At 38.1% G+C, this 15987-nt stretch overlaps 3 protein-coding genes across 15 annotated transcripts in view; 2 read left to right on the top strand and 1 right to left on the bottom strand.

Annotated features, from left to right (window-relative positions):
- Nucleotides 1–1542: 1542 nt before the first annotated feature.
- Nucleotides 1543–5146, bottom strand: hmgb1b (high mobility group box 1b). The gene is made up of 5 exons (XM_066661235.1): nt 5002–5146; nt 2807–2963; nt 2513–2658; nt 2244–2418; nt 1543–2120 (listed from the first exon to the last, which is right to left on the bottom strand). The coding sequence occupies exons 2-5, from the start codon at nt 2951–2953 to the stop codon at nt 1995–1997; spliced, it is 594 nt and encodes a 197-aa protein (XP_066517332.1). The 5' UTR covers nt 2954–2963; nt 5002–5146; the 3' UTR covers nt 1543–1994.
- On the top strand, nt 3374–13696 carry LOC136686982 (testis-expressed protein 26-like). Of its 12 annotated transcripts, none has more exons than XM_066661191.1 (10): nt 5254–5414; nt 6557–6667; nt 7528–7554; nt 7665–7738; nt 8836–8914; nt 9107–9269; nt 9822–9954; nt 10581–10751; nt 11300–11461; nt 12023–12697. In XM_066661191.1, exons 4-10 carry the CDS (start codon nt 7726–7728, stop codon nt 12157–12159), a joined length of 858 nt encoding a protein of 285 aa, XP_066517288.1. In that variant the 5' UTR covers nt 5254–5414; nt 6557–6667; nt 7528–7554; nt 7665–7725; the 3' UTR covers nt 12160–12697. The 12 variants fall into 12 exon arrangements, with proteins under 12 accessions (XP_066517264.1, XP_066517288.1, XP_066517270.1 ...); XM_066661173.1 differs by having other exon boundaries at nt 7647–7738; nt 12023–12696; XM_066661140.1 differs by lacking the exons at nt 6557–6667; nt 7528–7554 and adding an exon at nt 13561–13696 and having other exon boundaries at nt 7598–7738; nt 12023–12166.
- The window catches only part of wdr95 (WD40 repeat domain 95), a 54195-nt gene continuing 51865 nt past the window's right edge, over nt 13658–15987 (top strand). For both annotated transcript variants that reach the window (XM_066661105.1, XM_066661096.1), the window contains exons 1-2: nt 13658–13860; nt 14821–15085. In XM_066661105.1, coding sequence (XP_066517202.1) covers nt 13793–13860; nt 14821–15085 — 333 coding nt within the window. In that variant the 5' untranslated portion in view covers nt 13658–13792. The remainder of the gene's footprint in view (nt 13861–14820; nt 15086–15987) is intronic.

Genomic DNA, 15987 nt, shown 5'->3' with positions numbered 1-15987 from the left:
TTGCTTCGTTTCAATTCACTGGACGCCAGCATGGCTCTCACCCAGGAGGAGACTGGAGAGGCCCGGAGTTAAGAGGGACTGGACAGATGGGCTTTGGAAACTTCTCCAGAGGAGGACCACAATGGCAGGAATATTAATTTGTCTTGGATCAACATGAGGAGCTTCTTTTATTATTATTATTGCTGTGTTTAAATAAAAAAAAGGTTTTGAACTTGGCATCTCAAAAGAAACCTAGCTTTGGTAATGAGAGACCCAGGTAAACATATACAAAGCCCTGAGGATCATTTCTTTTCATGAGTATAATACTAGCAAAATACACTCTATGTCCAAATGTTTTCATATGAAATGTGCCAACAGGGAGTTTGTCTCAACCTTTGTTCCTCTGTGAGGGCTTGACTCTAAATACTGGAACACCACTGTGAAGATTTGATTGCGTTCACTTTTGATTTGGAACCCCAGCTCATCCCAATAGTACTGAACAGAGCTACATCACTCCTCTTTACACACATCCTCTTTATACCCTTTTAGCTGACACTTGACACAGCAGTTTTTTGATAGAGATGTTATAAACTATGTCCATTGAAGTAGCCGAATTCGCTTTTAAGGAATGTCTGTAAAGCTCAGGGCAGTGTATCTGTACTTACTCCCTTACATCAGGGTTTACTCCTTTTAAATCCATTTCTTTCCATTTCCGGTAGTCACGTGATTTGGTGCCAGCTTGATATTGTTTTTTTAAAAAAACCACAGCAGCGTTATCATGACATCATTACTGCATGAAGCTCTAACGTCATTACGAACGACCACTAGATGTCACTGTACAGCGACATAGATAAGCTTTCAGTCATAACTACTGTTGTACAGAATACATGTTAAAAAGGATACTTCAGGAAAGACAGTGATCCATCCTGGTGAAATCATGTTATGCATGATTAAATGCTTCTTCAGATTGATGGAGAACATTTTGTAGATGGTTCTATATAGCACCTTTATGACAGTGGTTCTAAATAGCACTAAAATGCTCTTCCATTGTGCTGTTTAGAACATCTATATAATAAAAACCCAATAAAATTAATGTTTCAGTATTAAACTTGTTCCACATTAACCATAGCCTGTAGTAAGGAAAAATCCTTAATTAATCTGAATTTTTGTGTAGCATAGCTAAATACCCTAAATCGTTTAAATCAATCACAATCTAATAATTCCCATTTGTTCTTCAGTAATAAGCATAAATGAAACAAATGAAGCTGTCACTTCTGCATGATTAAAGTTCATCTTCCTATTCTTTACTCTGATGTGTTGGTTTTTTTTAATCTGCTTTGCTTTTCTCCATTTTCAGCACAGGATCTGAACAGCATCTTCAAGTTTTACTGTTAGGCACAGGCATTAGGCATTTTACTGTTGATTAACCTGTCTAAATGTCTTAAATGATTTCCTGTCATGATAAAGTCAGCAAGTTAAATGTTCTTGGTCCATCTCTGCTTAAATCTGTGCAGAAACAGAGCAAATAAAATGACATTACATTTTTCTAAAAAAAAAGAAATGTTTATTTCAGACACATTCTTGAATGTCAAACAAAGCTGCATTCTTGTAATTAGAGTGGTATTCAAAGTACAGTTAAAGGACCTTATGACGGCAAATACGAAAAATATTTTTAAAAACGAATATGATAACGCACTACAGATCTACATAAACCAGATAATTGTGCTATGCACCTTCAGAGAAACAGTTGTTCTTCTCCTCCTTAAACTGTTCCAGGCAAGAACTACCACTAAGCATTAAGAAAAAGAAAGTAAAACAGACCAAAAAAAAAAAAAGAAAAAACTGAACACATATAGTGTTAACTTTACAAAAGGAGAATAACACTGTACATCTTAAAAACGTCTCATATACACAGCCTAACAATTCTTGTTCTGCTGTATTACGTTTGAAGATGTGAATCGTGTACAATTGGGTTTATGGCATGAACAAGAATTTAGGCTCTGTCAGTAGCTAGTCTACTCATCATCGTCCTCCTCTTCCTCATCATCATCATCTTCTTCGTCATCTTCCTCATCGTCATCCTCACCTGCAGCCTTTTTGGCCAATCCTGCAACTCCCTTAGTGCGGTATACAGCAATGTCCTGTGATTGGAACCAAAGATAGCTTTGTTCAATGGGATTTGCTGCACTTAAAACTTTAAAATGTCTTCAGATTTTTTTTTTCAGTGACAGCTTTGAAAATCATCAAGGAAATAAAAACCTCACCTTGTCATACTTCTCCTTCAACTTGGCTGCCTTCCGCTCGTAAGGCTGCTTCACTTCTGCTGATGAGCTATTCCACATCTCTCCTAGCTTCTTTGCTATGTCTCCAATGGACAGGCCCGGGTTCTCGCCCTTAATCTTAGGGCGGTAGTCTCCACAGAAAATGAAGAACGCTGACCTGGATCATAAAACAGTATTACCAGATTTATTTACTTGTGTATTCACCATTTTAAGTAGTTGAGCAATAGAGATGTCTGACAAGAGACACGTACGGGGGCCTCTTGGGAGCATTAGGGTCCTTAAACCTCTTCTTCTTTTCTCCTTTGGGAGGGATATAGTTCTTCATTTCTCTCTCATAGCGGACTTTATCCTGCTTTGCCATATCCTCAAACTTGGCCTTCTCCTTGGGTGACATTGTCTGCAAGAGAAGGCAAGCATGAAAAGAAAGCAGCTTCAGATATAACTGAGGTTTGAAAAGTGGAAGAATCCAGGACTATACAATCTATATAAAGTCAATCAAGTTGAGAGTATCTCATTTCAGTCTTAAGCCTGAAATGCCTTAATACCTTCCATCGCTCTGAGCACTTCTTGGAGAACTCAGAGAAGTTGACAGTAGCTTCTGGGTGCTTCTTCTTATGTTCTTCGCGACAGGTTTGCACAAAGTATGCATATGAGGACATTTTTCCTCGTGGCTTCCTTGGATCTTTCACCATCTTGTCGAGCCTAGTAGAGGTAAAGTTGAGATATCAATGGTACTGTTTGAAAACAAAAAAAATTGTGTATTCACAAAATACACTAAGACATGGTTTTATAACTAGGATTCTTTCAAAGTAAAACTGGATTAAATATGATTATCAGGAACATTAAAACATTCAAGTAATGAGAATATACTGAGTAAAAAACTATTGAGACAGCGTTTTATGTAATATTTAACAGTGACTTAATTCGAGGTTCAAATTATGATGAATGTTAAAGGCCTGAAGTCCTCCTTGAGCCCTGGTTCTAACAGCTAGTCAAGGACTACCCCCAATTCTCCAATGAAACCCAACCATTATGACTAGATATTAAACGTAAAGTATTTTTATATTTTACCTCTACGATTCACATATTCAAGGGCAGTTATGTATGAGAAAAACATGTCAAGACGTGTAAAGGGAGAGGTAGACCACTCTTAGCGAGAATAATTTTTTTACTCTTCCATTTTGGAGGGAATAAGTGCGTCTTCATGACAGAAAGTCCCCTTCATTCTTCTCCTCCCACATTCCTAAGGGGTTTTGTGAAGCTAAAACAAACGGGCTCTAGCGGGTTTTTTTTTTCATCCTCACGCAGCTTTCCCTTTAGATATGATCAAGTCTACTATGAACGGTTCGTATCTAGTGTGTGCCCGTGTACATGTATTCTTGTCTTTGTGCTGACCCAACCTCTCTACTGCTACGGACATTTTGACATCCTAATTTTTTATAACAGATTTGCAGGTTCTTGTTATAAATAAATGTGCTATTGTTTATTTTCCTCTCTAACGTTGCGGCTAGGGCTAATTCAGTTGTATGAAGTGTATGAAATAGCTGCATCACTATTAAAAACAATGGCTACGTCCCCACAAATTCAGGAATACAAGGTGCTGTGTGAGCGAGTGCTTGGTCGTTAGCCTCGTAATCTTCGGTTTCTGAATAGCTGCGTCGCATTTTACTCGATGCAAATGCAACTCTCAATTTTTGTTTGGTTTTACAACTCCAAACACACCTGTGTTCACATATAGGTGGTTTAAGAGTGTTCCCTGTGGTAAACACATCTGTTTGAGGGAAGTAACCGCGCTAAAATAAGACGAGCCTGTATCGCGCCTCAGACCACAACATGGCTCCCCTGCTGCCTTTATGTCTGTACGAAAATCAACAGAAGGGCTGTTTCCCAAATGGCTCCCTAAGCCCTACCGAGGACACTGCACGGGTTATAAAATAACTGCTGCTGCGTCTAAAATAAGTAATAATAGGTACAAAAGCCACTGTTGTTTATGTAATCCGTCCACTACGACGGAATATAGACTATTATTATGGTACAGAAGCATAATATTTCAAAGCATACTAAGTGCACTAGGAAGGGAGCAGGGTAAATTTAGATCGAGCCAGAGGCCAACGCCGCTGGTAAAGGCAGTGTAATAATTTTTGTATTTTAATCTCTCGGAAAGCAGACAACGTGATGAAAAGATTCAAAAATAAACATTTTATGAGACAACACGTGAGTTAAAATGCATAAGAATAAAATGGTCGGTTAAAAAAAGGGAGCTCCCTTCCCCCGCCTCTCTCACGTAAAAGACTATATTAACATTAAGCGGCCGCCGCTCGCAGTGTTGCCTTTGGTTAGCAGCGTTTATTTCAACTTAGACCCACGGTCTGCGGCGAAATTGTGGGCGATTTTTTATTTAAATCATTTTAACTCTCTCAGAGGTGACATTGGCTTTCAAACAATAGCTTTAGCAATAGCAGTGTTAGCACTGTCCTATTCAATAGCCCTTTTAAACGAGGATTTAATTCTAAAATGACATGAATCGGATGCTATTTTTTACGTTTTTTTGGGAACATTAGCATTTTAACACAAACAGACGTCATTTTCCTTCAGTGCCTCAATGTGACAAAAGATGATGTGTGAGGGGAATTACAGAGAACAAATATGCAGCTAACAAAGAAAATACCGTCAATAATTCGCTGTGTTTTTGTCAGGGTTGATTAAGTACTGATTTAAATGTGTTTTTCTGAGCACTTACCCAGGAAAAAAATCCCCCGATCCGTTGGTCGTCTCCTCAGTTCAGATCAAATGGATGGAGAAATAAATACGGAGCCCAAGCACAATAAACACAGCGGCGCGCGTCCTTCTGCCCGACACAGACACGGAGAACGGCTGCGCAATCCCATTGGCTGCCGCCAAGTCCGCGGTGCTTCTGATTGGTTGCCAACGCGTCTATAGCACACACTGTGGACGACACCTGATTGGTCGGCTTATGAAGAAACGTCACATTTCCGAATGGCGCCTTAATATGAATCTAAACAGAAGGCAGTTTGTGCCGTTAATGGCGAGTTCGCCCTCAGACTTTAGAGACTGGTTAGAGGTAGTGAGGAACTCTGGGACTGTGTAAATGAAGAGGAAAGGTCATTTTTTTACCTCCCAAGCGCACGGAATGTATGTATAATTAACAGAAATGAGCCAGAAAGCAAAATGTAAAGGTCTATTCCGTCTCCCCCTTTGAAACAAAACTTAGAAGAAGGGAAATAAATACATTATTAGTTTTCAATGAAAACAATTGAACAAGGTTACGTTGCTAAGTATGATCAGCATGATCTTTAGATCTTAGTTTAACTCAGACAACATTTGAGCTGTTAAAAAATATACAATTTCGTTTTTAAACTTGTTAATGTACTTGTTCTTATTTTATACCACAAAACATTTGATGAGAGCTGTAAATCACCACCATGGCCGAAGTGTTGCAAAGACAGTCTCAAATAGGCACGTTAAACAAGACAGAACAGTGTTTCATTTCCTAAACATAAGGAACCAATACGGTCAACCTGTGGAGCTGGACTTTTTAACCTGCAGGCTAACAGCAGAGGAGATAGTGGCACATATTTAATACATTTTCACAGATAAATGTGTAAGGTGAAAATGTAGAGTTAAATTAAGCAGCATTTCAGGCATTTAGGGTTTTTTTTTTCTGTGAAATAAACTCTAAATATAAGACTTTGATAACTGCAGGGCTACACTAATGACCAGTGGGAGATTAAACATATTTAGTGTCTTTAACATGTAACTGGCGTGGCTGATAACTACATTTTGTGACTTGGCTAAAGACACTGAAGCCTTTTACTTTTTATAGCCCCTGTTTTCAATAAGAGAATGTGTGGAAGTGAGATGATATTCAGGAGAGTGAATAAAACCTACCTTTAGGGGAAACGTCTGTAGGTTTCCAGGTGGCTACATTTTATAGATACTGATCAAAACTATTTAGCGGTTATGTCCATTCTTACTGAAGTTTATTTATTTAAGTGTTTTGCTGGTAAATACCAAAAGTGAGTATGTACATACATTCTCTCATATTCCAAAAAAATATTTTAAATTTGTGTTTTCGTATGTGTTTTCAAATCTGAATATTTGTACTTCTACTTAAGATTATTTATGAGGAAATTGACCTTTATGATATATGTAACCTTTCAATGTTTCAAATCTACACATGGTATTTGTAGTTTTAGACAAACCAAACGTCTCTAAGCTTTTCTCAAAACCTTATCATTTCTAGAGGATGAAATTTTAAACTCATCTGCCCACAGCATTTATTTTATTCCAGGAGACAGAAGAGCTGTGGAAATTACAACTACAACTACTCCCCCACCCACCTCCCAATTCAGTCCCTTTATCACAGACGTAACACGACTCTATGGGTTAGTCTTCTCTACTCTCCTGTCTGAACTGTAAATAGGGTGTAATCCTCAGTGTTCCACTGGGTGGCGCTGCTTTCAAATTATTGAGCGTTAGTGACTCGGCTTTATCGTTACATAAGAATAAAGAGACATTCTACGTTATGTTTATCCAAATTCGTTGAGTTTTCAGCTATTTTGGAAGAACAAGTGTCTGTATTAAAAATAACAGTGGGTGGCTTGCTAATATAACTACGATATCTTATCAGTTGCAGCATTTCAACCTCTGCATTGTTTGTTACAATATATATATATATATATATATATATATATATATATATATATATATATATTGGGGGGCACATTTGACATTAAGACTACTGTACCTCTTGAGGACACGTTTAAACTGCAATTTTGGTGAACACAAAAATGTATTGGTACGATGTGTTTTAATCATAGCACTAATAATTCTTACAGCTCTAATCATCTTAAAGGCATATTTTCATTGTTGACTCTAAACTTAAACATTCTACATTTAACTAAGTAACATGTTTTGAAGAATGTTTTGTGACCTAAATATGCACAATGAATTATGAAATGTGACTGAAACCTAGATTCCTTTGTTTGTTAATAAACTTGAGTAGAAGCAATGTGTAAATACACAAATCAACGATTCATCAATATTTACATCATCAATACAATACATCGCTGACTTTAATAACGTTAGTTTTAAAAACAGACACACAGTACTTTTAAACAGTGAACAGTGTCCACACACTGTTCCAGTCTGAGCTCCAGTGTTGTGTGTCTCCAATAACAACGACCTCCTCTAAGTCATCTCTATTCTCTCTGTTCTCTCTGATCACTGACCCTGGACTCCACAGAAGCTAATAAACACAAGGAATTCAGACGTAATAACACACATTAACACACAATTTCAAACTTTTCTGGCAGGCATTGTCTTCACTTTTGACAACTTCTTTACGTTTCTTATGAACAAAAGCTTGGGGTTTCCCCACAGAGGCTCTTTGTATCTCGTCTTTGCTGGAAGAGGATCTGACCATTCCCACAGAGACTAGGACATGGAAAGCTATGGTCAGTAACACTCAAATGCAATTTGTATTTTTATTTTTCCTTGAAGGAGAATTCCACCCGATTTTTAAAAATGCATTTGCTCAATGGTTAAGTTGTAATCACAGTGATTCAGAGAGTGTTTTGATGTGAAACTGTTCACTGCAGAGAATCTTATATTTTAAACTGCTTTTAAATGAGTCTGATGCTTTTGAATACATGAGGCCAGTGTCTCTTGAAATTATATTTATAGCTATTTTCTAAGTCATAATAATGGGAATGGTTCCCATAATTATAAATTAGTGTCTTATAAGAAAGAGATCCTAGTTATTCATATAATAATAATAATAATAATACTAATAATCCATCCATCCATCCATTATCTGTAACCGCTTATCCAATTTAGGGTCGCGGGGGGTCCAGAGCCTACCTGGAATCATTGGGCGCAAGGCGGGAATACACCCTGGAGGGGACGCCAGTCCTTCACAGGGCAATAATACTAATAATAATATATTTATATAGCTATTTCCTACATTAAAATGCAGGTCATGCATTTCAGCATGAGGCAAAAAACGTGATAAAATGATTAAAGCAGGCATCTGGAAATATAAACGCACATGATAAGGAAAGACTAAATACATTATAATTAGTTTTGAGAAATATTCTCATTACAGTGGGATACTCTGTAAGACAAAATTATGAAATGGTAATTTGACTTAAATATCAATGGGTTTTTACAAATGCTGGAAAGAGTTCTTTCTCACTCAGTTTACTATTGTCTTCTCTAAAAATAGAGGTCTGGTTTTCCATATAAGTACAAGTAAATATGCCACACAGTCATCCAGAATTTCTGATGTGAATTGTGTAATTGAGAATCTTATCGACTAATTTCTTTGTAATGGTAGTGATAGAAACCTATGTCTCCAACACAACTATTTAATTTTCCATTCACCACCATGGAGAATCAATGTACAGTAGTAACTCTAAAGTCTCTAAAGCGGAACATATCATATTAATATGAATGGCTTTATTTACATATTAATGAGTGCATTATGCAGAAATGAAATGGCTTTGACTTTGGAGGATTCCAGTTAACATGTGTATTTAATGTAATTATAAAGACATGAAATGGGACCCATATGAGACATCACACAGAAGAGAATTTGTCTACAGACCCAACTACTCAACTCCAGTTTTACGGTAGGCTTTCCATCTAGACATATTTACATACAGAAGATTCGCTGGGATTCTCGCCTCTGCGTTAAAAGTGTAGCTTTGACTGTGAGTGTTTCATTAATGGTAAATAAAATGGACACCTTTATGTATGACAATTTAAATGGGATGTAATTTAATAGATATTCACCAATCATTTCTGTCGCCTCCCGACATCAGACCCATGACATCTAAGTCTTTTAGAAATTCATACGACCTGGCTGATCCTGTGGGTGTAACTGCATATAGTGAAGACTTCTGTTGGAAGCCTCCATCTAAGTCATCCTGTATTAGAACTGGATCAGCTTCTGGAAATCGGAGGAACAACCCACACCCAAGTCAGGTAAAAACCACATGTTTGTTATTATTGTATTATAACAAAGGATTGCCAGTTTATTAGCTATTAGTGAATTTACCTGTGTTAAAATGCACTCATAGCAAAGATGTTTAAATATGCACTCATAGCATGTATGCTTTCTATGGAAAAGCAAGGAATGAAAAGGGACAGTCTTGAGCATCCACCCAAGGTCAACATGCTTAATGCTAAGTGTCAGTCTGAGGACATGCTAACACAGGGGGAATTGTGGAGCAGCAGTTAAGTGATAGAATTGTATTCAAAAGCTGTTAGAACTAGACCTCACTGATGTTCTTGTGAAAGCCAACATAGAAAAAAAAAGTTCTAACTTCATGGACATAAATACATTTGGCACTTTCAGGTAATTATAGTATTTATTCGCAGAGCTTAACAAATAAAAAGTACAAATCATATAAAATTTAATGTGCATAGGCCTCATTTTTTATAGGACATGTAATGTGTTTTATGGGTATGTCTTTTATGCTGTATGAGAAAAATATTTTCCAAGCCTTTTCCTTTCCTTCTATTTATCACCTCTAGGCTTTTATGGTGTGGAAGATTCCCCCTGGACGCAAGCTTTGTGAAAACCTTCCATCTGAGGAAGAGGTTAGAAGGGTTCTGTCGGCACAGTACAAGTCCACCTATAGAACTGACTTTCTGGGTTTACCTCAAGGTGGGTGTACTACTTGAATTTTGAGGACACCTCTTCAAATCAATGATTTCTGTTACTTTAATTTGCACACATTTCTGGCACAGACATCCAATTGTGCATGCACAACTTATAAAATCTCCATTGAACAGTATGTGCAATAAAGTGGAACAGGCTGGAGCGGGTGCACATTAGATTAAGGTCACCATACCCAATGCCAAGTGTCGTTTAGAGGGTTATAAAGCCCTCTAGCATTTTGATGTGAATCAATAGAATTGCTGGAGCCCCAGCCAACAACTTTGGGTTTACTAATCATTCACTATTAGTTCTATGCTCCTCTGGTGTTATAGCAACAGTTACAGGATGCTATCTTGGCTGGCAAGCAATCGTTTGGACAAAATATGCAAGCAAAAAATATTTACCACTTCTTAGCAAATATATGTTTTTAATGTCTTTAACCAGTAATGTGCTTGGTTTAACATAGTGGTTGATGCCACAGTTGATTATGCGGAAGACCACTGCGCAGTTCCTTGCTTGTGTAGCCACCCTACTCTCTCAGATGAATCACAGCCCTCCCTTCCATTATCAAGATACTGGTCAAGAGTAGACACCCTTTAATATGCTATTCCTTGTTTTTGGTTTAACTGCAGGTGTTATTATGAACCGGACACACACTCCTGTTAAACACTCCTCCTACGTGCCTCAGAGCATTGAGACAGAGATGAGGTTTAACTACCGCAAGCCCATTCTGAAAGCTGAACTTCAGGGAAACGTGTCCCGCTACGGATGTGTGCCCCATCGTGCTGCTTCCAAGGGAATAGGTAAGCTGTAGTGCATTTTTTAATTTGTATTTTGGCTATCCTTATCCGTTATATGGGCGGCACGGTGGCTTGATTAGCAAGTTCAAGTCCCATCTGGGTGGAGTTTCCATGTTCTCCCTGTGTCTACGTGGGTTTCTTCCGGGGTTTCTGGTTTCCTCTCACAGTCCAAAAACATGGAGGTTAGGTGAATTGGCTTCTCTAATAACTGTCCTGGTGTGTGAGTGAATGTTTGTGTGCCCAGATATAGATTTGTGCACTATCCTGGTTGAGAGTACGCTGCACGTGTTGGCTGCCACTTCTCACTAGAGTGTGTGTGGATTGAGTATTCTGAGCAGCGTGGATTGTAAAAGCATCCTTGGGTATCTAGAAAGGCGCTATATAAGTGTAACAATAGATAGATTATATTTAGTCAAAACAATCTAGATTTTATTCATTTGAACTACCATCTATAGCTTAACGCACTGCATCCATGCCATTATATAACTATTAATATTAAGAATAACATAGATTCACTTGTTCATTTTACAGCTATGTTCCATTTATTCTAGTCCCCACAGTAATTCAAAAACACATCAATAACCACAAAAGCAGGAATCAGCTGACCACATATGACCAGCATTATGGAGGCAAATGCACTGATCCCGCATCAGTGCTGAAGACACTTAAGCCTCAGGAACTCGAGCACTTCTGGAAAACATTTCCTGAAAAAGGTAGATAACACATCACTCAGTTACTACACCACATTGACTTGTGAAATACAATGAAAATTCTTTGCTTATAACCTCCAGGTATCTGCATACTTTATGGCCAAAGGTTTGTGGACATATTCTCATTTAAATTAAGGGGTTTATTATGTGGTTTGGAGGAACAGAATTGAATCTAGGAAGGCTTTTGTATAGACTAAAATAGATAAATACCTCTCCAAATATATCACAGTTTGACGCTCCACAGATCAATGCTGGAGTTTATAGTCATCTAGCACACACAATGCACTGGGCATGGTGCCCTTAGGCACATGTGCAGCTGCCCAAAGCATTCAAAGTAGGTGCAGCATTTTTTCACACTGGATGCAAAGTACGTTATAGGAATTTAATGATTATAAAGGTGTCTCAAACTTTTGGACATATAGTGTTGACTCATGTGATTTGTCTTTTCACACTCATTATTATGTGTGTTATAAATGTTTAATATAAAGTTTCTGTTGCATGAAAAAAAAAAAACTAAATGTGTATAAAATACAAAACAAAAATGTGTTATTTTGCTATGTGCAGAGAAGCGGATGGTGCAGACATTTATGCAGAGAACCCCCAGTTCCTCTGGACAAGTGAAGAAAGCAAAGAACCCAGCAGGCGCCTCTCAAGCTCCTCCAGTTCTAGACAGAGTATCTGACTGGCCTGGGCCTCTGTGACTGCAGGGTACTGAGTGTTATGATACATTTATGATTATATATGTGCAATATTAAAAGCAATAAACTGCTTCCAGTGCGATGAACCTTGATGTTTAAGCAGCTGTTCAGAGCTGTTAAAATTGTTAAAGGTCCTTCTTGGAGAGATTCTCATAACACACCCTGGGCAGTTATTTCTGCGCACACAGGACCAGGCTCCCATCTCTTTGAATGGAGATACGTAAACCTGACTAAAACCAACAACAACAATTTCACTGCTAAAATCAGACCAAAATTGGCTCAAATAATGTATGAAAAACCTATTGTGATCTGGCTACCTCAGGTACGTCCTAAATAACAGCCCACTGACCGTTTAGTTAAAGGGAATGTCTGATGCTTTTTTGACCATTCCTATTCATTTTTCATCGAGTGAACTGTCTTCTCCTTCAGCTTCTTACACAAAAGCAGAAAATAAACAAATGAATAAACAGCTCATTGTTCCACATTTAATAACCTTGACAATTGATTACCAGTTTAGTTTCATCATTAGTTTAGTTTCAACATAGTCTACACAAGAAAAACTCTTTTCCTACTTTCTTCGGTTTTTGCAAATTAAGATTAAGAGATTAAGAAAAGAGCCCTTTTATCCTTAGCTCAGCTCACAAAGCAGACAAGAACAATGACATTGTCATTTTTGTGAGCAAATTATACATAAGATGCATGTAAAATATAGTAACAATATAATAATATAATAAACTAACAACTAGTTTATGTACATTTGGATTACATAAGATAAGCTTTGTCCTTATTTAGTGCTTTACTGTTTTGATCTGATATCTGAAAAAAAAAACCTGAAAGCGGAAAATTTCACGCATTCATTGACTATATGTAACCGCTTATAGACTTCAGAGTCACGGTTGATCTGGAGTCTACCCAGGATCACTGGGCGCATGGCGAGGACACACCCTGGAGGGGGTGCCAGTCCTTCACCAATCCACCTTCCAACTTGTTTGCATGAAATTAAGTTTCTTTTATACATTTTTAAAATAAAATGGTGATCAGTTTTGTCAGATAAATTCACAGTTCTGAATAAGAAAAACAGTAAAGCATGAAACAAAATTGGACGATCTAGTTCTGCTGCACATGAGACAAGGTCACCACGCTCAAAGATTGGTGTCAGTTAGACACTTATCCCACAGGTATTTGACTGTGGAACAGTGTAATTATGCTGTCTGTAGTGATGCAGTACCATCTAATATCTGGGATGATTTGGAGTGGTGATTGAAATCCAAAATTAATCATCCAACATCAGTACAAGACTTCACAGATGCTTTTTAGAATTTTCCAACATCTAGCATAAAGCCTTCTCAGAAAGTGTAAGTAAAAGGGAATAGACTATTTATTAATTAATTTTTTGACAAGCAGGTATCCACCAACCCTTGGCCAAATGCAGCTCCCCTGTTAGGTGGTGTCAAATGGAGGCCACAGTACTGAGGCATTTAAGTGGCTTGAATATCAGGTAACAGGAAAATCAGGTGATCTATGGGTTGGACTGCTACCATAGCACCTGATTAACAACAATGGGCACAGAAGCCTTATGAACCGAAGGGGATCTACACTCTCCAGCTAAAGACCACTTGCCTAAAGAGCCTGAGGGATGCCGCTGGGAAAGAAGGCCCGTCCCACCTCAGCTCAAGGGAAAATCGAGACCCAGAGCACAGCCAGGTACCTTGAGTTTGGCGGCTGCCTTTGTTGAACTTATCCATACTACAATCCATCCTTATCCTTAGGCAGGTCAGGTCCTTGGCTCAGTTTCCCGTCCTCATTTGCTGTGTCGTGTTGCTTCCTGTGCTTTATTCTCAAGGTGAGGGCATGGGTTGCCAGAGCATTTGTATTCAGGCATTAGCAACCACTTCTTTTGGTGCTCTCCTGTCTTTAGAGACTGTTTATGGTTGCCAAGAGAAGGCGCCATGCAGGGAAATGCCCATTAACTGTATCAGCATCTGTCCTTGAGGACTAATTAATTTGTGCTTTGACAAACGAGGATGATAAGTTTTGGTGGCTTCTATTTGCTTGGCCCTTACCCCCCTGCTATCAGTGGGCTGAATAAATGTAGTTTGGTGCAGTGTGAAGATATCTGACACATGAGTTTATTTACAGTGTCATATTGCCTATATTTTAACTATTGAGCTGATTATTTCTTTCATTCCAGTGTTTTTGATCTTAGCATTTAATCTCATAACGATTCTGGTAACAATTTACTCTAGGTCATAGTGCATGAGGAATTTAAAGGTGGTTATTGTTAAACCCTTTATTTAAAAAATCCATATAGAAACAGTATAAAACATGGATGTCATTTTACTGTAGGTAATGTTTCATAAGTCACCTTCACTGGCTTTTTATGACTTACACACAATAAACACAATATATTTTATAACATTTTAAGCAAAGACAATAAAGTCAGTTTCAGTCTTGAAAGTGTGATTACAACCGCTGCTTATTGAAATAAGCCTCAATAAATGTTTATTTTCATGACAATTGTCATAAATAGCTTATGAAGTGATCATTTAGCCTTAAGACCAATATAACAAAGGTGCATACCATTTTTAAACCATTTACATTATACCAAGAAACAACACTTTCTTCTACCTCACATTCACGACTGGATCATGTTCTCATCTACAGTATTCTCACTGAGACTGGACCTGTGCATGGAGCTGCTGGACAAAGTGCCTTGAGGCAGACTGGACATAGGCGTCAGAGCTATGAGGTCCACTTTGCTTTAGAGTCAGAGCTAAGTGAGGGTCGTCCAGTGAGGAGTCCAAACCCAGAGTGGCTGGAGAGGGAGCTCCTGAAACAGAGACGGCACTCCCTTGCTTTGGGAGACACCAAACTGACCACACACCAGCCCAGCATTGTTAACCCTGCTTCCACACTCGCCAAGTTCAAGGTAAACTTAGTTTTATTGCTTCTGTTGTTGCTCAGCCAAGTATAATCTTCATCAAGCTTGTGTTCCTCTGCATCTGACAAGGTAAGTTTTGAGATAGTATTTTTGCTCCAGGGGTCCCCCTACAGTTGCAGAATTGTTTTCAATTTTACAGCACTCTCCTGAAATTAAGGTGAAGGGGGGAGAGAAGGGATTGTTTCCCTTCTCATAGGCACTATTCTCCCTGTTAAATTTTAGGCTTTGTGGAGGTTATATTATTAAGTTTGGAAGCTAGTTCAATTATACTTTGTTCCAGGGTACAGAGTCTTTTCAAGATCCTTTTATGAGACAAAGAACCAAATGGGGGAAAAACAAACACTGTAAAATGAATGCAATAATCAAACCATAGTACCTGTACAAACGTGGTCGAGTTTAATGAGTGGGCTTATAGAAGTGGGAATAAAAAAATAAACAAGGACTGAAAATAAGTTATTTATGGTGAATATAAATATTCTTCTATATATTTTGGAATCATTCATTTGGAATGAATAGCAAATTATGTACTATATTAAGTCCCTTATTTTAAGTGTTTTACCATTCAAATATGTAGCTTGAATACCTCTGACAACCTTTTGTCCCCATTTTTAGGACAAAGTATCTTCGAGAATTTTAGTATGATTGCAACCTCAAGGTGTCACTGGAGCACTAGGTATATTTTCTTTGGGTCAAGAGAGTATTCATCCAGCAGTCCTGCATTTATTATTGCTTCAGTTTAGCCCAGAGCCTCTGGAGGACATTCCAGGGGTTTTGCCAGAAATGACATTTCGAATCAAGTGCAGAATCCATTAATTCATTATCCTGACGGGCCTCGGGACTGGCAGCCAAGGAGCAGTAATCCGTCATGACCACTGATTGGAACAATTGAC

Source organism: Hoplias malabaricus, chromosome 1 (assembly GCF_029633855.1).
Source record: "Hoplias malabaricus isolate fHopMal1 chromosome 1, fHopMal1.hap1, whole genome shotgun sequence".
Taxonomy (NCBI): Eukaryota; Metazoa; Chordata; class Actinopteri; order Characiformes; family Erythrinidae; genus Hoplias; species Hoplias malabaricus.
This window is presented reverse-complemented; position numbering and strand designations above follow the sequence as displayed.